At 40.5% G+C, this 27032-nt stretch overlaps 1 protein-coding gene across 7 annotated transcripts in view; it reads left to right on the forward strand.

Moving 5' to 3' along the window:
* Positions 1-27032, forward strand: part of LOC123478118 (uncharacterized) — a 141866-nt gene that overhangs the window by 25296 nt on the left and 89538 nt on the right. For 3 of the 7 annotated variants that reach the window (XM_071221249.1, XM_071221250.1, XM_071221248.1), the window contains exon 3: positions 231-276. In XM_071221249.1, coding sequence (XP_071077350.1) covers positions 231-276 — 46 coding nt within the window. Of the gene's footprint in view, positions 1-230; positions 277-1125; positions 1391-1410; positions 2688-27032 lie in introns of those variants that run through there. The other 4 variants (XR_011651118.1, XM_071221251.1, XR_011651119.1 and 1 more) reach the window with 3 other exon arrangements.

Below are 27032 nucleotides of genomic sequence, written 5' to 3' on the forward strand. Positions count from 1 at the left end.
ATTCTTCATTAGATTAATCTAAGTAATATTACATGTATATGTTCTCTTATCTAACAATTAAAATGAATAGGAAATGATTTTATTTATGTGATTGCTCTATTTATGCAATCCCCAAATTAGGTCTAGTCTCTACAACTATTTAAAGGACACATTTTGTAAGCTATTTATCATTCTATAATAATATTTCTTATTTACCTTCAGTACCACAAATAATATTTGACCTTTTTCAGATGCGGCAGGAGTTTGAAAGAACTCTAACTAGAGAACTAAAAGAAGGTATGTTGCCAAAATTTATTAAGTAAGTTTATATAACATTGATTTCTGAAATGACCTGTGAATGGTAAATTACTTTTGTTTCCATGTTTGGGTACCAGATACTGCATTAAATATTTTCTTATACATAGTGAGTAAAAAATGTGAAAGCATAAACCTTCATAAGGAAGTACACACTTATTTGCATTTATTCATCACATTCCATAGCTTTTTTTAAATCTCAAAAGTCTCTGCATCTCTTCATTTCTGGCTACCTCCTTCCTTTCCTCTACTCTGCCTAGGGAACTGTCAACCTGTACACTGAAACTCTTGTCAGAAAACTGGGCCTCCTCATCCACTTCTCATGTTTTTCCTAGTGATAGAGGGCCAAATAACCAGACTCACTAAACTTAGTTAAGGCAGTTATAGTTCATACAGCTGTCACTGAGGGGCGACATTTAAATCTCCAGTCATTGACTTTGGTTTACATTCACCCTCAGGAAAAACTCCAAACTCCACTGCATGGAGTGAAAACACCAAAACCCATTTAGTTCCTGCCAAATAATTCAGACTTATCTCTCGATTCTACTTAGTACCCTGCTGTGCCCCTTTGCTCTGGCATCTAGCCAAACTAGACTACCTCTAATTCCACAGATATGCTCTCACCTTGACCTGCTTCATCTGTCTATCTGGTGTACTCTTTCCTTATCCTTCAGGTATCTACTTACATCTCACCTCTGCCAAAAAGCAGACAATATTGACACAAAACTGAGATGCTCCTTCTGTGTGCTCCAATATTAACAGTGCCCCGTTAATGTTTGTTGTGGTATATACGACTCTGAGTGGAAACTGCCTGTTCCTCTGTCTTTATAGTACATGATTGTTCAGGGACGGACTGTGTCATCTTCACCTTGTAACTCCAGTGCTTGTCATACAACAGTAGAACATGGTTGTTGAATCAGTGAACAAAGAACAAGAAAACCAGCAGCTCTGATACTTAGCCACAATAGCAATTAATTCAGTGTGCAACCATGGACAAATTATACCTCATGGTAATCTTGTGTGCATGTTATAGTCATATATGGATGCTTTTATTCTTTTTAACACTTAATACTTATTTGTATTTTAGATTAAGAACATAATTCTTTTTATTTTCAGATGTTGCTGAATTTGAATTTGAATACACTATAGATCTTATCCTATAGGATCAATTGGTCAGACAAATTCATATCAAGACCTACTTTTGAAGACATCACTTGAATGTGCAAAGATTTTGGAGGAAAAAATAGTAATTTATTTACTGGACTGTTTACATGATGTCTTAATTGTTTTCCATTAAACTCATGATATATGAAGTCTTTATTAAAGAAAAATATATGTATATGATGAAAATTTTATAGTATTTTAAACTGTGTTTCTTGGCATCTTAAGTTTTAGGCAGATTATGTAAATGAAAGCCAGCAGTATTGAGTTTCACATTCTCAAACTCACCAAATACCAGCTGTTTAAACACCACCCAAACAACCAAGTTGTCATTCATACTTTAATAGTGTTGATAACTTTTTGTATTTTCCAATTTTGTCACTACATCTGGTCCTAAAGATGTAGACAGACATCATTTTGATAACTACCGGTGTGGCTACCATCAATATTTGTATATATTACAATTACTATAGTGCCATTAGACTGATCACATGTAATTTTAAACACTGATTCATAGATCTTTCCTTGTGGGGAAATAAAAGTTTGCCTAAGGGTTTTCTATTGATTTTTATTTATTTATTTATTTTTGAAACAGTCTTAAAATTAGAGAAAGTTCCAAGTTTTAGTACAAAGAACTCTTTTCCCTTGAAATACTTGAGAGTAAATTGCTGACATTGTGCCACTATCCCTGATTCCTAAATTTAGTGTTTATGTACCAGTGAGTACATTCCACTTGCCTACCAATAAAAAAATTAACACTAATACATCCTATTATTTAATCCTCAGATTCTTTTCAAATTTTGCCACTTGTTTGTAGTATCTGTTACAGGAAGAAGATCCTGTTCAGATCCATGGATTACACTTACTTGTGTCTATTTGTCTCCTTCAGTCTGGAACAGTTCCCTTGTTTTTCTTTGACTTTCATGACCTTGAATCTTCTGATAAGTAAGTTCCAGTAATGCAGAATGTCCTGAATGTAAGATTCAGATCATGTTTTTAGGAAGAGCATCACAGAAATGGTCTGTACGCTTCTCATTGCATCCTGTGATTTCACCTCCAATCTTGATTTGTGCCATTCTTGGTGATGTTAATGTTGATTCATGAAGGTAATATCTACCAGTTTTGTCCTCTGTAATGTTTCCTTGTTACTTTACAATCAGTTAGTGTTTTGTAGGGAAATACATTGGGACTGTGAAAATATCTCTTCATTAAACTTTTGATTTATTCATTTATCAATATGGATTTATGGTTTATTTTATTCCATGGGTTATAATTTCTTAAAATCATTTTTTAATACTTATTTTTCATTGAGAAATATTCTGTATTGGCACTTTCAGACTTATGGAAATTTGCAGGAATAGTAGAATTCCTGGATACCATTCCTCAAATGTTAACTGTATATTTACTGTATATTTCCTTCTCTTTCTAGATAACTATAAATGTAGGTATGTAACATATATAACTTGTGAACCATTTGTAAGATGCAGACATAATACCTCCTTACTTCTAAATACTTTAGCATACATTTCCTAAGAAAAAGGAACTATAAAACTATAGTATAATTATCAAAATCAGGATTAAAATTATTAAGTATTAATATTTTATCTTGAATCTTACCCAGATTTTCCCTGTTGTCTCAATAATAATGTTTATAATCAAAGCAAATCTAAGATTATATGTTTAGTTGTCTTATTTCTTTTTTACTGTCTTTTCTTTTTTTTTTTTTTTATTGTTCAAGTATAGTTATCTACATATTCCCCCCACCCAGGCCATCCCCACCTCCCTCCCCTGGTCCCACCACCCTTGGTCTTATCCATGTGTCCTTTGTAGTTGTTCCTGAAACCCCCCATTTTCCCCCCCATTATCCCCTCCCCTCTGGTTACTGTCAGTTTGTTCTTAATTTCAATGTCTCTGGTTGTAGTTTGCTTGCTAGCTTATTTTGTTGATTAGGTTCCGCTTATAGGTGAGATCATATGGTATTTGTCTTGTACCACCTGACTTATTTCACTCAGCATAATGCTCTCCAGTTCCATCCATGCTGTTGCAAAGGGTAGGAGCTTCTCCTTTCTTTCTGCTGTGTAGTATTCCATTGTGTAAATGTACCATAGCTTTTTGATCCATTCATTTACTGATGGGCACTTAGGTTGCTATTTACAATAGCACTTGGCTATTGTAATTTGAGCTGCTATGAACATAGGGGTGCATAGGTTCTTTTGGACTGGTGTTCCAGGGTTCTTAGGATATAATCCCAGAGGTGGAATTGCTGGGTCAAAAGGCAGCTCCATTTTTAGTTTTCTGAGGAAATTCCATACTGTTTTCCACAGTGGCCTCACCAGTCTGCATTCCCACCAGCAGTGTACTAGGGTTCCCTTTTCTCCACATCCTCTCCAACACTTGTTTGTTGATTTGTTTATGATGGCCATTCTCACCAGTGTGAAGTGGTATCTCATTGTGGTTTTAATTTGCATGTCTCTGAAGGCTAGTGATGCTGAGCATCTTTTCATGTCTCTGGGCCCTCTGTATGTCCTCCCTGAAGAGGTGTCTGTTCAGGTCTTTTCCCTGTTTTTTAATTGGGTTGTTTGTCTTCCTGGAGTGGAGTTGTGTAAGTTCTTTACATAGTTTGGAGATCAAACCCTTCTCCAAAGTATCATTGGCAAATGTTTTCCTATAAGGCTGGTTCTCTTTTCATTTTAATGCTGCTTTCTTTAGCCCTGCAGAAGCTTTTTATTTTGATGTGGTCCCATTTGTTTATTCTTTCCTTTTATGTCCCTTGCTCTAGGTGAATATTGGTGAAAATATTGCTCTGTGGAATATCTGAGATTTTCCTGCGTATGTTCTCCTCTAGGACTTTTATGGTTCATGACTTGTATTTAAGTCTTTTATCCACCTTGAATTTTTTTGTGTGTATGATGTAAGTTGGTGATCGAGTTTCATTTTTTTGCATGTAGCTGTCCAGATGTTCCAACACCATTTGTTGAAGAGACCGTTTTTACTCCATTTTGTGCTTCTGACCCCTTTGTCAAATATTAGTTGACCATAGAGACTGGGGTTTATTTCTGGGCTCTCCGTTTTGTCCCATTAGTCTATGTGTCTGTTCTTATGCCAGTACAAGGCTGTTTTGATTACAGTGTCTTTGTAATACAGTTTGATATCAGGTATTGTGATCCCTCCTACTTTGTTCTTCTTTCTCAAAATTGCTGCAGCCATTCAGAGTCATCTATAGCTCCATATAAATTTTTGAAATGCCTATTCTATATCTGTGAAATATGTCCTTGGTACTTTAATGGTGATCGTGTTGACTCTATAAATCGCTTTGGGTAGTATGTATATTTTGATGATGCTCATTCTTCTAATCCATGAGCATGGTACATGCTTCCATTAGTTTGTGTCTTCCTTAATTTCTTTCTTCAGTGTTGTGTAGTTTTCTGAGTAAAGGTCTTTTACCTCCTTGGTTAGGTTTATTCCTAGGTACTTTATTTTTCTTGTTGCTGTATCAAATGGGATTTTTTTTCCTGATTTCTCTTCCTGATGTTTCATTGTTGGTGTACAAAAATGCCTTTGATTTCTGAATATTGACTTTGTATCCCGCTGTTTTGCCAGATTCACTTATTAGGTCAACTAGTTTTTTTGGTGGACTCTCTAGGATTTTCTATGTACAGCTTGTAGTTTTTGCCCATTAAGTATCGTGTTGGCTGTAGGTCTGTTGTATATGGCCCTTATTATGTTGAGGAATGCTCCCTATGTTTCTCCACTTTGCTGAGTGTTTTTATCATAAGTGGATGCTGTACCTTATCACCTGCTTTTTCCACATCTATCGATACAATCGTGATTTTTGTCTTTCCTTTTGTTTATGTGATGTATTATGTTTATTGATTTGTGAATATCGTGCCATCCTTGCATCCCTGGGATGAATCCTACTTGACCATGGTGTATGATCTTTTTACTGTATTGCTGGATGTGGTTTGCCAATATTTTGTTGAGGATTTTAGCATCTATATTCATCAGCGATATTGGCCTGTAGTTTTCTTTCTTTGTTTTGTCTTTATCTGGTTTGGGGATTAGGGTGATGCTGGCCTCATAAAAGAGGTTTGGGAGTGTTCCATCTTCTTGGATTTTTTTGAAATAGCCTGTGAAGAATAGGGGTTAGCTCTTCCTTAAATGTTTTGTAAAATTCTGTGAAACCATCTGGTCCAGGGCTTTTGTGTACCAGCAGTTTTTTGATTACTGCTTTGATTTTGCCAGCTGTAATTGGTCTCTTCAGGCTTCTTCTGCTTCTTCATTCAGTTTTGGAAGCTTATATTTTTCTAGAAATTTGTCCATTTCACCTGGTTTTCAAATGTCTTGGCATATAGTTCTTCATAGTAATTTCTTAGAATCTTTGTATTTTTGTGGTATCACTTGCAACCTCTCCTTTCATTTCCAATTGTGTTTATTTGGGTCCTCTCTCTTTTTTTCTTGATGAGTCTGGTTAAAGGCTTGTCGATTTTGTTTATCATCAAAGAACCAGGTCCTGGATTTATTGATCCTCAGAATTGTTCTTTTAGTCTCTATGTTGTTTAATTCTGCTCTGATTTTGGTTATTTCCTTTCTTCTACTTGCTCTGGGCTGTCTTTGTTGTTTTTCTTCCAGTGCTTGTAGATGGAGGGTTAGGTGGTTTATTTGCAATGTTTCTATCTCTTTTAGGTAAGCCTGTACTTCTATGAACTTCCCTCTGAGAACTGACTTCGCTGTGTCCCATAAGTTTTGGGTTGTTGTTTTCAGTTCATTTTCATTTGTTTCCAGAAACTTTTTGACTTCTTCCCTAATCTCATTCTTGACCCATTCATTGTTTAATAGCAAGCTATTCAATCTCCATGAGTTTGAGTGTTTTCGAGTTTTTTTCCTTGGGGTTGGTTTCTAGTTTCAGTCCCTTGTCAGAGAAAATGCCTGATACGATTTCAATTTCCTTGAATTTGTTGAGGCTTGTGGGGTTTTGTTTGTTTATTTGTTTTTAAGCTTTCTTTTTTATTTATTTATTTTTAAATATATTTATTGATTATGCTATTACAGTTGTCCCATTTCCGCCCCCCCTCACTCCACTCCATCCTGCCCACCCCCTCCCTCCCACATTCCACCCCTATAGTTCATGTCCATTGGTCATACTTATAAGTTCTTTGGCTTCTACATTTCCTACACTATCCTTACCCTCCCCCTGTCTATTTTCCACCTATCATCTATGCTACTTATTCTCTGTACCTTTCCCCCCCTCCCCCTCCCACTCCCCTATTGACAACCCTCCATGTGATCTCCATCTCTATGGTTCTATTCCTGTTCTAGTTGTTTGCCTAGTTTACTCTTGTTTTTGTTTTAGGTGTGGTCGTTGATAACTGTGAGTTTCCTGTCATTTTTACTGTTCATATTTTTTATCTTCTTTTTCTTAGGTAACTCCCTTTAACATTTCATATAATAAGGGCTTGGTGATGATGAACTTCTTTAACTTGACCTTATCTGAGAAGCACTTTATCTGCCCTTCCATTCTAAATGAAAGCTTTGCTGGATACAGTAATCTTGGATGTAGGCCCTTGCCTTTCATGACTTGGAATACTTCTTGCCAGCCCCTTCTTGCCTATAAGGTCTCTTTGGAGAAATCAGCTGACAGTCTTATGGGAACCCCTTTGTAGGTAACTGTGTCCTTTTCTCTTGCTGCTTCTAAGATTCTCTCCTTTTTAATCTTAGGTAATGTAATTATAATGTGCCTTGGTGTGTTCCTCCTTGGGTCCAGCTTCTTTGGTACTCTCTGAGCTTCCTGGACTTCCTGGAAGTCTATTTCCTTTGCCAGACTGGGGAAGTTCTCCTTCATTATTTGTTCAAATAAGCTTTCAATTTTTTGTTCTTCCTCTTCTCCTTCTGGCACCCCTATAATTAGGATGTTGGAACGTTTCAAGGCGTCCTGGAGGTTCCTAAGCCTCTCCTCGTTTTTCCGAATTCTTGTTTCTTCATTCTTTTCTCGTTGGATGTTTCTTTCTTCCTTCTAGTCCACGCCGTTGATTTGAGTCCCAGTTTCCTTCCCGTCACTATTGGTTCCCTGTACATTTTCCTTTGTTTCTCTTAGCATAGCCTTCATTTTTTCATCTACTTTTTGAAGAGATTCAACCAATTCTGTGAGCGTCTTGATAACCAGTGTTTTGAACTGTGCATCTGATAGGTTGGCTATCTCTTCGTCACTTAGTTGTATTTTTTCTGGAGCTTTGAAGTGTTCTGTCATTTGGGCCATTTTTTTCTTTTTTTTTGTCTTGGCGCGTCTGTTACCTAAATGGGCAGAGCCTTAGGTGTTCCCTGGGGCGGAGTAACGCTGGTTGCTGCGCTGTGACGCTGTACATGGGGGAGGGGCCGAGAGGGAGCAATGGCGCCTGCTCCACTCTCCACCAGATTTTAGCCACTCCCTCCACTACCCACAATCAAACCGGGCCCCTCTAGTGCTGGTTTCCAAGTGGGTGGGCTTGTGCACGCCCTAGGCCCCTGTGGGCCTCTCCAACGACCTCTCCTGTGAGGCTGGGAGTTTCTCCTGGCTGCTGCCCCAACCCCCACAGGTGTTTTCACTCTTTTGAGGCTTTATTTCCCCGCACTGGAGCCCTGGATTGCGCGATTTGCTTCGCTCCCCACCGTTTGTCCGGTTTATCTGTGCACGAATGTGGGGCCGCGGGGTGCTACCCACCGCTCTGCCTGCCCTGCTCTCCGCCACTCTGAGTCCGGCCCTCTTGGTTTATCTGAGTGTGAATGTGGGGCCGCAGGGTCTGCTAGTGGCCAGACTGCCTGCCCCGTTCATCCCACACTCTGCCAGTCTGGTCCCACCATGGCAACTTGAGTCCTCTCCGCCCCGGCTGCCCGTCTCCGCCCCTCCTACCGGTCTGGATGAATGTTTATTTTTTATTTCCTTGGTGGCAGACTTCCTTGCCGTTTGATTTTCTGTCAGTTCTGGTTGTACGAGGAGGCACAGTGTGTCTACCTACGCCGCCATCTTGGTTCTCTTGAGGCTTGTTTTGTGTCCTATCATGTGGTCTATCTTTGAAGCTGTTCCATGTGCATTTGAAAAGAATGTGTATTTTGCTTCTTTGGAATGAAAGGTTCTATATATATCAGTTAAGTCCATTTGATTTAGGACATTGTTCAATGCCACAATATCTTTGTTGATACTATGTTTGGAAGATCTATCCATTTTTGACAGTGGGTGTTAAAATCCCCTGGTGTAATTATGTTGCTATTAATGTCTTTCTTGAAGTCCTCCAATATTTTCCTTATATATTTGGGGCCTCCTTTGTTGGGTTCGTATATGTTTATAATGTTTATGTGTTCTTGATATATTCTTCCCTTGAATATTATGAAGTGACCTTCTGGGTCTCTTTATGGCCCTTATTTTTAAGTCTGTTTTGTCAGATATGAGTATTCCTACCCTGGCTTTTTTTTCCTTTCCATTTGCTTGGATTATTTTTTTCCAACCCTTCAATATCAGTCGGTGTGCATCTTTTGTTCTGAGGTGGGTCTCTTGTAGGAAGCATATATGTGTGGGTCATGATTTCTTATCCATTCATGTATTCCATGTCTTTTAATTGGAACATTTAGTCCATTTACATTTAAGGTTATTATTGACAGGTACTTATTCATTGCCATTTTACTTCCTTCATACCTGTATTCCTCTCTCTGTCACTCTTTCTTCCTTTCCTTAAAGCAGTCCCTTTAGCATCTCTTGCAGTTCTGGTTTTGGAGGAAGTGTATTCTTTGAAGCTTCTTTTGCCTGGGAAGCTCCTTATTTGGCCTTCCATTTTAATTGAGAGCTTTGCTGGATACAGTAGTCTTGGTTGCAGGCCTTTGTTTTTCATTACTTGGAACATTTCTTGCCATTCTCTTCTGGCTTGGAGCATTTCCATTGAGAAGTTAGCTGCTAGCCTTATCGGGACTCCCTTGTGTATTACTTCCTATTTCTCCCTTGCTGCCTTTAAGATTCTCTTTGTCTTGGAATTTTGCTCTTTTAATTATAATATGTCTTGGAGTAGGCCTCTTTGGGTTCCTCTTGATTGGGACTGTGAGTTTCCTGGATTTGTGTGACTTTTTCTCTCATCAAATTAGGGATGTTTTCCATCATTAATTTTTCAAACAGGTTTTCTATCCCTTGCTCTTTTTCTTCACCTTCTGGTATCCCTATTATATGGATATTATTACATTTCATGTTATCCTGCATTTCCCTTAACCCTTCTTCATTCTTTCTTGAGTCGTTTTTCCTTTTCTTGCTCCTTCTGGGTGTTTTTTTCTACCTTTTCCTCAGCTTGCTGATCGATCCCCTACTTATTCTAACCTGCTTTTAATTCCTTCTACCATGTTCTTCAGTTCAGAAATTGTGTTCTTCATTTCCTCTTGTCTCTTGTTTGTAGTTTCTATTTCCTTTTCCATGTTTATATAGTTTGCAGTGAGTCCCTGTAGTTTTTGGTAATTCTCTCAGAGCTCATACCTTATAACCATTGTTTTGAACTCAATATCTGATAGTTGACCTGCCTCTGTTTCATTTAGCATTCTTTTTGAGGTTTCCCTCTTTCATTTCATTTGGAGTTTGTTTCTTTGTCTTCCCATTGTTTGTGAGACTCTTCTTGTTAGCCTCCACTTCTTAAATTGGTATGTTCTGACTCGCCTGGTTTGTGGTGTGAACTTCTATGGTAGGAGACCTGTGAGATTCAATGGTGTAGTCTCCTTGATCTTCTGAACTTGCTGCTCTTGGGTTGTCATTTATGTTAGCTCTCTGGGTGTATATGGGTTTTGATTGTTTTGGGGCTTTCCTTGGTGGGTCTTCCCCTCCAGCTGGTTGACTAAGGGTCACTCCACCCACCATGTCTTGTATAATGCTGTGCAGGTGCGGACAGGTTGTGTTGAAGCTGATTCTTCTGTCTGTCCGAGATTATGAGGCTTTTATCTCGCTATTGTTCAATTGTTTCTTCTGGGTAATTTCTCCACTGTTTAGTTGTAATTCCAGATTGGTCTTGGGTGGAGGTTAGTGCAGCTTCCACTTGCTCCTCTGCTATCATCCTTTATTATCTGTTGGTGGTTCCTTTCTTTGTTGGTTCTCTGTTCCAGGAGGTATACTGTCGGGGGGCTTTAACGCAGCCCCCCGGTCCGCCATGGATGAAGAATAAGACTACCAAGACATGATCTGCTTGGGGAGGAGAGGTGGCTGATCTCTCAAAGGAGAAGGACCCAGAGCCTTTCTCTCCATGGGCTTTTATTAGGTTCGCACAGGAATACAGATAAAGCTCATCAATCATTGTTAGCCAGTAAGGGTTAAACAATACATGATTTACAGAGAACTTTGAGGGCTTATTCTGAGTTACAGCCAATTAGTTAGAGGGCCATAAAACTTTAGGCACCAGACTCATCTCAGGTCTGGACCCTTATCTTTTAAACTGAGGGTACAAATTAAGTAGGTTTCACAGGAATGTATGTATTTTTCTTAGGCCTGATTCCCCAGGGAATCTGCCCCTCCCAGCACAGGACTGCACTGCCCTCTGTTATTGTTTCAGGCTTAAGTCAGGCAAGGGAAGTAAGGCAGCCAAGAGATTAGGAGACTTCTTGCAGACAGAATGAGGACTCAGGCTATTTCAAAGCTGAGGGGCGAGAGTCCATCACCCCCTGTTTCCACAGCCCCCCGAGTCCTTCCCTGCGAGCTTATCCCTGGTGACCAGAGCCTGTCTTAGGTTGATCCTCCCTTGAGGATTCTTACCCGTCATTGGCTAACTGGCCAAGCTCAGGGCCAAGCAGGGTGAAGTGGGCAGAGGTGGCACACCTGCCAGGGAGATAAGCTTTGTCTCCTTAGTGGCTTATGGTCCCAACTCTGACTCAGCCTCTGAACCATGGGGGGTTACAGCCTCTGAAACCAGGCAGGGCGGTTCCCAACAGTATGCTGGTGTTCACAGCTCTCACCTGCTCTTGTATGTACTCAGGTGGAGGGGGAAGGCAAACTGGATTAAGACAGAGGGAGTGTGTTCTATGAGATTTAAAGTACCAACACATACAGAAAAGATAGGAGATCCTTTTGATAAGTATAGCATTAACCGTGATATTTCACCCAACTAGCCACTTTTTATAAAAGGTGGAAAAGAGATAAGACTCTTGTTAGAAGAGGGAAGGCTTGTGAGCTGAATCCAGAAAATAGAGTGCTTGTGGGAGGTCAGATTATGAGATATAGTGAGAGTAAAGGATAGAAAGTAGGTGTAGTGTGGGAGAGAATAGAGTTAACCATAACAGTAATAAAGCTCAGGAAAATAGTGAAAGGGGCTAAGATCAGGGAGGGGTGGTGCATAGTATTTACAATTATGTGGAATGACAATTATTTACAATAGTACTGGAACAACAATAACATGACAAGAACTATATGATCTGAATAACAAGAATAGGAATTACATGACCTAGAGTAGTGTGCTATTCGAACACAAGTGTAGTGAAAGAAGGAAAATTTAAAATACACTGAAAGAGAGAACAAGGAAAACCAGTCAAACAATGCAATTAAACGAAGATAACTAAACACAAAAAAGAAATAAAAATATACTAATAGAATGAAAAGTAAAAATAATGAAAAATAATAATACAAATAAACAATAACGTGCAAGTTCTCTAGAAGAGCAAAGTGAAATTTATCTTAGTTTCCCAGTTGTTGGGGTTATCCTTGTGTTCCCTCTTTAGCTCTGTCTCTGGACCTTTCACAGTTCCAAGTGTTATTGTCTCACTTGGGAAAAAAAAGAAAATAGAAAAAAAAAAAAGCCCCCTGCTGACTTTAAACCCGCCAGGCTAGTTCTGCTTGTCTTCCTGGATGCTGGAGGCTGAGGGGGGGCTGGGCTTCACTTTTTTCCCTTCCTATGGTTTTGCAAGGATGGGGGCCAAGTCTGGGCTGTAGTCTTCACAGTTGCCCAGCCTTCCAGTCCAGGTCCTCCCTGAACTGCTGCGCCCCCACTGCCTGTTTGCACCAGGCCAGTGCCTTCAGTCCACCAGTTGTGCCGTCCTTGAGGTATATTAGGGGCAACTCACACACCCCCTTCTCCCTCTTTGCTGTCCTAGGTGCTAGGCACTATCAAAGCCTCTTCAAGGTAGTTCAGCACCCCCATTGAGTTAAGTCTTTCTGGGGACTGCTAACTCCCTGAGCCCTGCTGCTCTCCTTTTGGGGGTGGGCACCCCCTCTTTCCTCTTAGTGAGCCAGCCTGGCCTTGAGGGGGTGGGGGCACAGCCACAGTTGTGGAGGCAGCAGGGGTGGCTACTGTGGGAGAGGTGCCTAAATAGTGACCAAGAGCCTTTTTTTAAATAAAATCCTCCTGTTCAAGCCTGCCAGGCCCTACAAGCTCCTGGCCTCTCACATAGCCCAACTTTCCAACCAGATGGGAGACTCTCAGGGTCCAGGTCCATCACAGCCCAACTCTTCTCCTTTCTCCAGGCATCACCCGGCTCCCCAGTTTCTCTAGTAATGACCCAGCTGGTCTCCACAGCCCCAGCAGGTGAACACCGCCCCTGTGTGTCTTCCACTTTGTCTTTATTTCCCCCGGTGACTTCAAGCATCCAGGTCCCTCCTGGCGCTGTTCTGTCCTCCCTCTTTGGCAGGGGAGGGAGCTGTTGATTTGGCTCTCTTCCAAGGATTCTGCAGTAAATTCCAGGCCCAGGGCTGCAACAGACCTGGTCTCTGCGCTGGTCCCAGGGACCTTACCATACCAATGCAATCTCCTTACCGTCTGTTTTTCAATGTCCTCTACAGTTTTGGCCTCCAACCTTCATAGTGCTGGGATACCATTTGCTGTTCACTCTGTTCCTCAGAAGATCGGCTAGGTGTTCCACCCATGCACAGGGGGAAGTGAGCTCCACTCCCACCTATCTTGCTGCCATCTTCCCTCAGTTGTCCTGTTTCTTTAATGTCCTTTAATCTGGGCCAATTCTTTAGGCTTCCTTTGCTTTTTATGGCATCTATATTTTGAAGACTATAGGCCAGTTATTTTGTAGGGTTTCTGTTCAGTTTAGATTTGTATGAGTTTCCTCATAAGTTGCTTCAGATCATGGCATTGGGTAGGAATGTCACACAAGTGATGCTGAATTCTTCCCAACACAGCAAATCTAGAGATATAAGCTCAGTTCCATTACTGGCAATATCAATTTTGATCATGTGGTTAAGAAGTGTCTGCCAGTTTTGTCCAAAGTAAAATTACTATTCACCTTTTGTATTTCATAAATACTTGTGTGGAGGTATTTTTGAGTCTCTGTAAATATTTGGATACTCCTCAAAATTTCACCCACTAGATTTAGCATCCACTGAAGATTTTTTTAAAGGTTTATTTTTAGAGAGAGGGGAAGGAAGGGAGAAATAAAGGGAGTGAAGCACCTATGTGTGGAAGAAACTGATTGGTTGCCTCTTGCCTAACCCCCCATTGGAGGGGACCTGGCCTGCAACCCAGGCATGTTGCCTAACTGGGAATTGAACTGGCAACCCTTTAGTTCACAGGCCAGCATTCAACCCCCTGAGCCACAGCAGCCAGGACCACTGATGATTCTTGCTTGAATCAATTATTATGTGGTAGCCAATGATATTCTATCATTCCTTTTACATTGATAAATACATAAAGTCAAACCAAACAAACAATTGAGGGAGAAGAGAAAGCGTATTAGTTGGCTTAAATTGCCTCATATTTGGCCAGTGGTAGACATTTCAGGCTGACTTCATGTCTTTTTGACCTGTCCCCATTATTCTTTGAGCACTTCCTTACTCTCCAGACAACAAGATATTCCAAGCTCATCTTGTAGCTTTCTGCCCCAGCCCTGGAATCAGCCATTTTTCAGAGAAGTCCTGATTCCTTTGAAAGGTGAGTGCTATTTAGAAACCAAGATCTGGGCACTAGTTGTGGTAGGTGGCCTATTGCTATTGGGTTGTCATTGCTCATAGGCTTCCTCAGTGAGCAGCAGAGAAACACACGTGTACACATAGATACACATATATACATGCATACATTAATCTGTAGTTCTATATGACAACATTGAAAAGTAGGAGTTCTTACCAGTACTTCCATTCCAGTCTAATCTCACATTGTTCTAGTGTTAACCTTTCAATTTTTAATTCCCTTTTCTGATGGTAAGCTGGCACCTACCATCAGTATCTATTATTTGTTCAAACTTCTTATTTGTAACCAGTTTCTAGTTGTCTCTGTCCCTGTGTACATGTCCTCCTCACTCCCACTTGGATTGCAACACCCCACATTGGGTTGTCTCCTCTGCTGTTTCTCCCAAGTGTATACCCTCTTTACCTCATCCTTTCTCAGACACCCTGTGCCAGGCCACTGCTTCTGCAGATGATTTACTCCCAGCAGGCTCTGAAAACCCAAGCTAGGTGCTGTCTTTCTGCCCTTGTATGGATGCCTCCTGACCTTGATCAGTCTTTGATCTCTCATCCTATGCCACTCACCTTTCAGGAATGCTCTGACTTAAACTACAACATTGTGCAAGCGAGTCCTCCCAGACTTACACCTTCCTTGTTCCATCTAGGCTCTAACACATCACTCTGTATCGCCACAACACCCTGTTTTTGTCCCCATGCCGTTGAACCAAAATGTTTGGGAAGAGAAAGAAGAAAGTGGGAAAGGGTTCCATATATTTTTATAACCAAAGATTTTGATGAAAATTGCATTAATCTATAAATAAATTGTGAAGAGACATTCATAACATTGAGGTTTTCAAACTATTCAATACTCTCAATGTTTAAAATATTCCCCATAAAATTCTTGCAATATTTTTAGATTTATCCTCAGTTATTTGATACTTTAGATCCTATAATGTGTTATATTAAAATATAATTTGATTTCCTGTTGCTAGACTGTAAAAATAAAATTGCTGTGTTGCATTTTGAGCTTGGATTCAGTATCTTGCTAAACTCATTTTTTTCTTGAATATTTTATCTGTAGATTCTTTTGGATTTTCTACATGTACAGACATATAAATTTTATTTTTATATTCTATTTTATTGATTATGCTATTACAGTTATCCCAATTTTTCCCGTTACTCCCCTCTACCCAGCACCCCTGACTCCCTCAGGCAATTCCCACCCTGTTGTCCATGTCCATGGGTCATGCATATATGTTCTTTGGCTACTCTTCCTATGCTGTACTTTACATCCCCAAGACTATTCTGTAACCACCAATTGTATTTAATTCCGTCACCTTTTTTGCCCATTCCTCTAGACCTCCTCCTATCTGGCAACCATCAAAACACTCTGTATCTATGATTCTGTTTCTGCTCTGCATGTTGATTTTGTTTTTTAGATTCGATTATTGGTGTGTGTGTGTGTGTGTGTATGTGTGTATTTCCACTTCATTCATACTTTTGTTTTTTTTATTTTTTCAAGTATATTTTAATTATGCTATTCACCCAATTTTACCCCCTTTATCCCCCCTCCGCCCTGCACTCCCCAACCCTCCAGCATTCCCCCTCTTAGCTCACGTCTGTGGGTTGTACATATAAGTTCTTTGAATTCTCTGTTTCCTATACCATTCTTAACCTCTCCCCGTCTATTTTGTGGCTACCAATTATGCTTCTTATTCCCTGTACCTTTCCCCCCCATTCTTCCCCTCCCCCTCCCCACTGAAAACCCTCCATGTGATGTCCACTTCTCTGATTCTGTTCATGTTCTAGTTGTTTGCTTAGTTTGTTTTTGTTTTTAGGTTCAGTTGTCGATAATTGTGAGTTTGTTGTCATTTTACTGTCCATAGTTTTGATCATCTGTGGGGGAGCTCTGCCCACAGAGCCCCCTCAGCTGCCACAGGTGAGAATAAGTCTACCAAGACATGATCTGCTTGGGGAGGAAAGGTGGCCAATCTCTCAAAGGAGAAGGGCCAGGAGCCTGTTCCTCAGTGGCCTTATTGGGTCCAGTTTGCACAGGAATACAGGTAAAGCTCAACAATCATCAGGCAGTAAGGGTGAAACAATAGATAACATACCAAGAACTCTGAGGGTTTATTCTGAGTCAGGGTCAGATAGCTAAAGGCTATAAAACTTTGAGGAAACAAACTCATTCTATGCTTGGACCCTTATCATTTAAATTGAGGGTATTAGCAGAGCAGGTTTCACAGGATTTTATGCATTCTTTCTTAGGCCTGATGCCCTGGGGGAACCTACCCCTTCCAGCACAGTGCCGCACCCACCTTGGGAATTGTTTCAGGCTTAAGTCAGTCTGGGGAAGTAAAGGCAGTCTCGCAGACAGAATGAGGACTCAGGCTATGTCAAAGCCGAGGGGCAAAGGTCCATCACCCCCTTTTTCTATAGCCCCCCAAGTCCTTCCCTGAGGGCCACTTCCCAACTGTGCCTGTCTTAGGTCATCCCTCCCTTGAGGAATCTTACCCATCATTGGCTAACCAGTCATTGGCCTGGGGCCAAGGAGGGTGAAGTACAAGGGGGCAGGTGGGGCACCCCAGCCAGGAAGATAAGCTTTGTCACCTTAGTAGCTTATGGTCTCAAGTTCTCTCATTCAGCCTTAGACAAGGAGTGTTACAGCTTCTGAAGACAGGCAGGGCAGTTCCCAACAATCATCTTCTTTTTCTTAAATAAGTCCTTTTAACATTTCATATAATAAGGGCTTGCTGATGATGAACTCCTTTAATTTGACCTTATCTGGGAAGCACTTTATCTGCCCTTCCATTCTAAATGATAGCTTTGCTGGATACAGTAATCTTGGATGTAGGCCCTTGCCTTTCATGACTTGGAATATTTCTTTGCAGCCCCTTCTGGCCTGTAAGGTTTCTCTTGAGAAATCAACTGATAGCCTTATGGATAACTTCTTTCTAGGTAACTCTCTCCTTTCCTTATGCTGCTTTTAAGATTCTCTCTTTATCTTTAATCTTGGGTAATTTAATGATGATGTGCCTTGGTGTGTTCCTCTTTGGGTACCATTTTTTTGGGACTCTCTGAGCTTCCAGGACTTCCTGGAAGTCTATTTCCTTCACCAGATTGGGGAATTTTTCCTTCATTATGTTTTCAGATAAGTTTTCAATTTCTTGCTCTTGTTCTTCTCCTTCTGGCACCCCTATGATTCAGATATTGGAGCGTTTAAAGTTGTCCCAGAGGTTCCTAAGCCTCTCAATTTTTTTTGAATTCTTGTTTCTTCATTCTGTTCTGGCTGGATGCTTATTTCTTCCTTTTGTTCTAGATCATTGATTGAGTCCCAGTTTCCTTCCTTTCACTGTTGGTTCCTTATGTGTTTTGCTTTACTTCACTTTGGGGAGCCTTCATTTGTTCCTTTCATTTTGTGGCCAAGCTCAATCAGTTGTGAGCATCCTTATCACCAGTGTTTTGAACTCTGCATCAGATAGGTTGGCTATCTCCTTGTTGCTTAGCTTTTTTCTGGAGTTTTGCTCTGTTCTTTTATTTGGGCCATATATCTTTGCCTCGGTGCGCCTGTTATGTTGTAGGGTGCTGGGTTCTTAGGTATTCACCTGGGCAAGGCAACCCTCTTTGTTGTAGCACTGTCGGTCTGTGAATGTTTCTTTAAGTCTTTGGTTGTCGGAGTTCTTTGCAGTTTGATTTTCTGGCACTTCTGATTGTTTATTGTTTTTAGATTGGTTGTTGTCCTCCTTCTGGTTTTGAGAGGAAGTGAAGGGTTTCTACGTTTGCCTCCATCTTGGCTGGAACTCTTATTGTTCATATTTTTAATCTTAATTTTCATATAATACTGGTATGGTGGTGGTGAACTACTTTAGCTTTTTTTTTTTTTTTTTTTTGGTCTGGAAAGCTCTTTATCTGTGCTTCAATTCTAAATTACAGCTTTGCTGGGTATAGTAATCTTGGTTGTAGGTCCTTGCTTTTTATCACTTTGAATATTTCTTTATAATCCCTCTAGCCTGCAAAGTTTCTTTTGAGAAATCAGCTGACAGTCTTATGGAAGCTCCCTTGTAGGTAAGTAACGAATTGCTCTTCTCATGTTGTTTTTAAGACTCTTTGTCTTTAACCTTTGGCATTTTAATTATGTGTCTTGGTATGGGCCTCTTTGGGTTCCTTTTGTTTGGAACTCTCAGCACTTCCTGGACTTATATGTCTAGTTTCTTCACCAAGTTAGAGACGTTTTCTGTCATTTTTTTCAAATAGGTTTCCAAGTTCTTGCTGTCTTCTCCTTCCAGTACCTCCGTGATGTGAATGTTGGTAATCTTGAAGTTGTCCCAGAGGCTCTTTTCAGTATACACATTTTTTTGGATTTTTTTTCCTTCTTGGTCTGATTGGTTGTTTTTTGCTTTCTTATATTCCAAGTTACTAATTTGATTCTCGGCTTCATCCATTCTACTGTTGATTCCCTGTAAATTGTTCTTTATTTTAATTAGTGTATCCTGTGTTTCTGATTGGATCTTGTTTATGCTCTTGAGGTTCTCACTAAGTTCCTTGAGCATCCTTATAACCATTGTTTTGAACACTGCATCTAGTACAATGGTCACCAACCTTTTTGGCACTGGGGACAGGTTTCATGGAAGACAATTTTTCCAGGGATAGGCAGGTGGTGGGGGAGATAAGAGGCAGAGCCCAGGTGGTAATGTGAGCAAAGCTTCACTCACTCGCCTGCCACTCACCTCTGGCTTTGTAGCCCAGTTCCTAATAGGCCACAGACTGGTACTAGTCCATAACCTGGTGGTTGGGGACCCCCAATCTACTAGATTATTTGTCTCCATGTTGTTTAGTTCTTTCTCTGGAGTTTTGTTATTTCATTTGTGCCATGTTTATTTGTCTCCTCATTTTGGCAGCCTCCTTGTGTTCGTTTCTATATATTAGGTAGAGGTGCTATGTCTCCCAGGCTTGGTAGAGTGGCCAGCGCAGCCTCCTCTATTACCCATGCTGGGTACTCAGATGTGTCCACTGTGTGGGCTGTGTACACTCCCCTTTTGTAGTTGAGTCTTGATTGCTGTTGGCACGTCCAATGTCAGCCACCACCTATGTTCTGTCCAGTATCACACAGCATAAGCTACAAAGCAGTCTGCAGATGCCTGTGAACCAAGGAGGGCTGCTCCTAGTGCCAGGCCTGGGCAACTTAGCAAGAGGTACAGGGCTTGCTGAAGCTGGATGCTGCTTGTTAGAGAGAATTTAGGGAAATCTGAAGCATGAGCAAAGAGAAGCCATTCAAATGGAAAGCCCCTGGAAACAGCTGGGGTGTGCCTGAAGGTTGGGTGGGCCAAGGCCTCGAGGAATTACCAGGGTGGGGCAAACAGTGAGCCAGGTTGATGGAGACTCATAGTGCTTGCCTCTAGCTCTGTGGCACTGTGGGAAGAAGGCTTATCAAAGGAACAGTGGCCTTTGCCAGCACTTCTGTCTAGGAGAAAGCTTTCCCAAGCACTTGCCCTGATGCCAGACAGTTCAGTCCTCTCCATATGTCTCTGATGACTCAATCTGCTGCCCCCATACTGGATCTTAGAGGGAGTGAGTCTGTGCACAGGCCCTTTAAGAGGAACTGCCAGGGAGTCCAGCAGTTCTGTCTTCCACAGCCTCAATTTCCACTGGTTTTGAGTCCCCAATGGAAATAAGTCCCCAGCCAGAAGTTGTGGGGATTTATCTTTCTGGCACTGGAACCCTGGGCTAGGGGACCTGGTGTGGGGCTGGGACCCTTTGCTCCTGAGATATCCCGCCCAATTTTTATCTGCCACACGTGGGTGTGGGACCAGCTCAATCCCACGTCTCTGCTGCTTCTACCAGTCATGATGTAATTTGTTCTTTAGTCCTGTATTTGTAGAACTCCACTCAGCTCAATTTCTGATGGTTCTGAATGATTTCTGATGGTTGTTCTATAGGTTAGTTGTAATTTTGATGTGATTGTAGAGGAGGCAAGCCGTGTTTACCTACACCACCATTGTGACCAGAAGTTTGACATACAATTTTAAAATTGTGACAGTTTTGTTTCTTTCAAATTTCTAGAGTTTTAATTTTTTCTTTTTTACTACAAGAATGGTGCTAGATAAAAGCAGAATTGTGGGTATTCACGTCTTGTTGAAAATACAAAGGAGCAATAATATCTTTCTATAATATGGAGATAGTAAATTTTTTAAAGGAATGTATTCGTTTTTTTCTCTTTCTCTATAATTGATTACCACCAACTTAGCATTTTACAACCACACACAATTTTTTATTCCACATTTTCATAGCCTGGAAATCTGGATGTGGCTTAGCTGGGTCTCACAGGCTAAAGTCCATGTGTCAACAGGGCTGTATTGTCATTTGGAGCCTTAACTGGAAAATCTGCTTTGAAGCTCATTGAGTTTTTTGGCAGAATTTATTTTTTTATGACTAAGTATTTATCTTCCCATCTATTTGCTGCCTCTCAGATGTGCTGCCTCAGGACATAGTGGTGGCCTACAGTTCCTAAGAGGCTTGCTTAGTATGTTTGGACTACTATAGCAAAGTACTATAGACTTACAAACTATAGAAATTTATTTCTTACAGTTCTGGAGGTTGGGAAGTCCAAGATGAAGGCACAGGCAGATTCAGTGTCTGGTGAGGGCCCACTTCCTTGTTCATGGAGAGCAGTCTTGCTGTGCATATGACAGAGGGTTAAGGGATCTCTCTTAGGCCTGTTTTATAAGGACTCTAGTCCCAATTATGACAAGTCCATCTGCATGATTTAATCATCTTCCAAAGGTCCCACTCCCAAACATGATCACATTAAGCATTAGAATTTAACAAGAATTGGAGTGGGGGAAGACACAAGCGTTCCATGTATAACAAGGTTGTTCAAAGTTCTTGGCCATCTGGGCTTACTCCATAAGGCTGCTTACTTCATAAGGTCAGCAAGGAGAATCTCTCACTTCAGAGGGGGCTCAGTCTTCTTTTAAAGGTTCTCATCTGATTAAATCAGCTCAACCAGAATACCCTTTTTGAGGAATTCAAAAGTAACTGAATTAATTACATCTGCAAAATTCCTTTACATTTGCCATATTCTAATGGCTAGAGGCAAGTCATAGGTCCTGGCCACAATCTAGGGAAAAGGATTAAAAAGGGTGAGAACATTAAAAGTCAGATATTATATGAGATCATACCAGGGCCTGTCTGCTTCAACTATGTTTAAGAAAGTTCTCAGAGGTATCTGAGTTTTATCATGAATAAATGCTGGATTTTACTCAATGTTTATTTTGCACCTATTGAGATAATTTCTTTTTAAAGATTTTATGTATTTATTTTTAAAGAGAGGGGAAGGGAAGGAAAAACAGAGGGAGAAAAACATCAATGCATGGTTGCCTCTCATATGCTCCCAACTGGGGACCTGGCCCGCAACACAGGCATGTGCCCTGACTGGGAATCAAACAGGCGACCCTTTGTTTTGCAGGTATTTATTATCAGAGAGAAAAGAAGGGAGGGAGAAAAAGAGGGAGAGAAGCACCAGTTGGTTGCCCCTCATATGCCCCCAAAGGGGAACCTGGTGGGAAACCCAGGCATGTGCCTTGACAGAGTATCCAACCAGTGACCTCTTGGTTTGCAGGCTGGCTCTCAATCCACTGAGCCACACCAGTTAGGGTGAGATGATAATTTTTTAAAAATCTGTTAGTGTGAATAAAATTTGCTCTTGTTAAATCAGCCTTGCATTTGTCAGGTAAACTGAACTTGGGGGGTGTGTGTATATGTGTATGTGTGTGTGTGTGTTTGTTTGTTTATACATTGCTACTCTTGGCACACTAATATTTTCTTGAGTTTTTTAAAATCTCTGCCCATGGATAAATAATAATACAAGGAATTTTTCACACTCTAAATTTATTTATACTTCTCCAAACATGTTTTGTTGCTTTGTATTTGAATTTTGTCTTGTATCTTTTAAAAACAGTAGACATTTTAATAACTTTTACATGGTACTATAAATGTTCATTTAAATTTACCTACATATTTAACTCTTTCCTTCTTCTATTTTCTTCTTACATCTCAGAAATTTTATCTGGGATAATTTTTCTTCTCTTGGTAGTGTACAACCTATAGAAACTCCATCAGAGAGAACTTCTGGGTAATACATCTCTGTTTAAAAATGTTTTAGTTTCTATTTTAATGCTGTTTTCTTTAGCCATGCAGAAGCTTTTCAAATAGAAACTAAAACATTTGAAAAGCTTCTGCATGCTTTTCTTTAATGCTAAAGAAAACAGCATTAAAATAAAAAGAGAACCCACAGTATGGGAAAACGTATTTGCCAATGATACCTCAGACAAGGGCCTGATCTCCAAAATATATAAAGAACTCACACAACTGCACTCCAGGAAAACAAACAACCCAATGAAAAAATGGGCAAAGGACTTGAACAGACACTTCTCCAAGGAAGACATACAGACGGCCCAGAGACATATGAAAAGATGCTCAGCATCATTAGCCATCAGAGAGATGCAAATTAAAACCACAATGAGGTACCATCTCACACCAGTCAGAGTGGCCAACATAAACAAATCCACAAACAAATGTTGGAGAGGATGCGGAGAAAAGGGAACCCTAGTGCACTGTTGGTGGGAATGCAGACTGGTGAGGCCACTGTGGAAAACAGTATGGAATTTCCTCAGAAAACTAAAAATGGAACTGCCCTTTGACCCAGCAATTCCACTGCTGGGATTATACCCTAAGAACCCTGAAACACCAATCCAAAAGAACCTGTGCACCCCAATGTTCGTAGCAGCACAATTTACAATAGCCAAGTACTGGAAGCAACCTAAGTGCCCATCAGCAAATGAATGGATCCAAAAACTAGGGTATATTTACACAATGGAATTCTATGCAGCAGAGAGAAAGAAGGAGCTCCTACCCTTTGCAACAGCATGGATGGAACTGGAGAGCATTATGCTAAGTGAAATAAGCCAGACGGTGAGGGACAAATACCATATGATCTCACCTTTAACTGGAACATAATCAACAAAAGAAAAAAGCAAACAAAATATAACCAGAGACATTGAAGTTAAGGACAATCTAACAATAGCCAGAGGGGAGTGGGGAGGGGACAGTGGGGAGAGGGGATTACAGGAACTACTATAAAGGACACATGGACAAAATCAAGAGGGAGAGTGGAGGTGGGGGAGGGAGGTGGATTCAGCTGGGGTGGGATGGAGGGATGGGGAGAAAAGGCACAGAACTGTAATTGAATAACAATAAAAATTTTTAAAAATAAATAAAAATGTTTTAGTTTCTTCTACTCGTGGTGCATATTTTCCCTGCATAGAGAATTCTAGGTTGGTAACTATTGTCTTTGAGCACACAGAAAGTGTCATTCTTGTGCCTTTTGACCTCTGTAATTGCTGTTTAGAACTTGGATCTCCAAGTGTTGCTTCTTTAAACATAAGCTATCCAGTACCCCCCGCCCCTGTCCCCCACAATCTTTCGTTGCTTTTTAGATTTTACTCTTTGTGTTTGGTTCATATATCAGTAACAAAATAATATTTCAAGACTAGAGTTTTTGGGCCCTAGGTCCCTGAGTGTTCATGTTCTCAGAAGTTTTCAATGTCTTCTTCTATGCCATGTGTTTTGACTTTTTTTTTTTCCCTACACTCTCATGATTCCTGGTGAACACTTTACATCTTAGAAAATGTGAAATTTTGACATTGGTGAGTCACTATAATTTGATGGAGCCAGTGTGACATGCTGTTCTCAAGATAATGGTGGGCAGTCATGGTGCCTAGCAGGGGCTGGCCTCAGAATTTAGATTACTACAGTTTTATATAAAGCTACACCAGATTTTAACAAAATTTGTAGGGTCTCTGCAGACAGTGAGCTATCAGGGCCTAAGTAACAAATACAGTTGAAGCAAAGATTCACTTATAAGGAAAAGAGCCTCTTGGTTGGGGATAATTCTTTGCTGCTTTTACAATTAGAAATTTCAACCAGGCCTGCAGGCCAGAAATTTAGTGCAACCAAAATCCATGTATGAGCTTAAAAACTAGCGTGTAAGTGAATTTTAAAATGTGTGCAGATGCTGGTTGGCTGCTCCCTTTTTAGGCTGTTTTGAACTGAATTCAGAGCCAAGGGAGGGGCCAGCCTGTGGATTCACATGATTTATAAACAGATTTTTAAGTGTCATTGCTCACTTTGTGGTTTCAAGTTGGCTAAAGATTTGTTAATTTAGATAAACTGTAACTTTGCTTTTAGAGTCTGAGACATGAACTGTGGTTTTACCATGGAAGGATGGTAGAACTTCACTAACAAACAAAAAGATGTGGACCTTATTATAAAGACAAACACATCACATTCTGGGGTTGAGGTAGAAAAACATCTCAGTGAAGATATTTCAAGCCCAAAGCCCCAAAAAGCAATTCAGAAAGTGTCAAGGGATCAACTTTGCAAGGAGAAACCAGTAGTAGATCAACTTTGAAAAGTGTGCTTCAACTTTGCTATACAAATAAATGCAATAGGTTAATAAGAAAGCAATAATGAAATTCAGGGTGATTTAACTGGAGGATGCAACAGATTTCCCTAATGAGATAGGTTATATTGAGGGGGAGAATCACCAAATGTGAAGAAGACTGAGCTCTGTACAGTCAGGATAGACAATATGGACAATGCACCTGCTCTTAAAGAGGATTTCAGAAAACAGGTGTTTTCATTGTTGCTAGATCAGAAAGAGTAACTGAGCCCCATAAAATTTAAAGATGAAGAGAGCCAGGAACTCAGCTGACTGGAGTGATCCCTATGGAATGTGACTGAAAGCTGCAGAAAGACTCCCTAAAGAGAGCAAGGAGGACCCTCCAGTCAAATATCGGGACAATATGAATTAGCTACAGAATATCAGGACAGGTTTGAAAGGGGAAGTTGGGACAGATCAGTGTAAAAACTCAAAAAATTAGTGAATGACTTTTAAGATGACCACTTACTGTATGCTGTACCCTGGGAAAACATGCTCAAGAAATTATGGTTAATATTTGAGGAAAGGCACAGAAAAGATGAGCTATATGTGAGGAAGAGTAGAAGCAAAGACTATAATATCTAACCCAGGACGGTTGAAAGTGGAAAAAATTTGTTTAAAGAGCAGATGCTTTTGGCAGACCCAGAACTTTCTGTTTTCACATATCTCACTGTGAAAAACTGCATAAAATAAAATCCAAAGGAATATATTAGAAAAAATATCTAAAGCAAAGAATAATGGAAAATAAAAAGAAAGTTTTGTGAAAAAGCTAAGTCCTGCTTGGTAGCGAAGGAAAGAAGCCTCTGAGGTAGGTTAATCAGCTAAGTCCTCCTGAAACTGCTCATAGAGAAAATTAATACAGGTCTCTAGCATGAAGGATACAGCAGACAGAAGTGATGACAGAGCCAGTAACGCACAAAACCTGGGGAAACACCTCTGTTGAGTGTTGAGTAATTACTCTGTTGAGTAATTACACAGAAGGCTGCTAGTGGCACAGTTCATCAAAAACTTCACTTCAGAACTGGCTGTGCTTCTCCCTAAGAAAGTTCTGAGGAGTGAGGGGGCGGTAGAACATCCCCTGGCAGGCAGGTTTCCCAAGCTTAGGAAATTCCATAGTGAGGGCAGCAGCCATTGTATCTCAGGACCAAGAATATTGGTTCATGAAAGACAGTGGAGACTATGTCACCAGATGGAGCACACACACAATGCAGCATTACAAGGCCTGAAAGAGGGCACTCAGTGGGGAAGTCAAAACTGAGACTGAAAATGCTGAATGGGAAGAACTTCTCAGTAAAAACCTGATACCTGGGGCTGCCTCCATTGCAAACTTTAAAGAATAAAAGGCAGGAATATCTTAAATTACAATCTCTGGGTGGGGAGGAAGATGAGTGAATTCCATCCCCTAGTACATCTTGGTTCCACATATATACTAAATCCCACAGTGTCACTTTTTAAAAAATATATTTTATTGATTATGCTGTTAATAGTTGTCCCATTTTTCCTCCCTTTATTCCCCTCCATCTTTCACTGCACCCCTCCCACCAGCATTCCCCCCCCAACTCCCGCCAGTTACTTCATGTCCATGGGTTGTACATATAAGTTATTTGGCTTCTCCATTTCCTACACTATTCTTAACCTCCCCCTGTCTATTTTTTTACCTACCAGTTATGCTTCTTATTCCCTGTACCTTTTCCCCTATTCTTCCCCTCCCCCATCCCTGATAACCCTCCATGTGATCTCCATTTCTGTGATTCTGTTCCTGTTCTAATTATTTGCTTACTTTGTTTTGGTTTTTTTTGTTTAGATTCAGTTGTTGATAGTTGTGAGTTTGTTGTTATTTTACTGTTCATAGTTTTGATCTTCTTTTTCTTAGATAAGTTCCTTTAACATTTCATATAATAAGAGCTTGGTAATGATGAACTCCTTTAACTTCACCTTATCTGGGAAACACTTTATCTGCCCTTCCATTCTAAATGATAGCTTTGCTGGATACAGTAATCTTGGATGTAGGTCCTTGCTTTTCATGACTTGGAAAATTTCTTTCCAGCCCTGCTGCAACCAGTGCAGGGAGGAGGTCCCTGAGGGGGGTCGATGGAAGATTAAGACACACACAGACACAAACAGTCTAAGGAAAAGTGGGGGCCCCGTGGGGCATTGTCCTCTGATGGAGAGACAATGACCTTGAGCATGGTCTCCACGTTTATTTTATAACAT

The sequence above is a fragment of the Desmodus rotundus genome, chromosome 4 (genome assembly GCF_022682495.2).
Source record: "Desmodus rotundus isolate HL8 chromosome 4, HLdesRot8A.1, whole genome shotgun sequence".
Classification (NCBI taxonomy): Eukaryota; Metazoa; Chordata; class Mammalia; order Chiroptera; family Phyllostomidae; genus Desmodus; species Desmodus rotundus.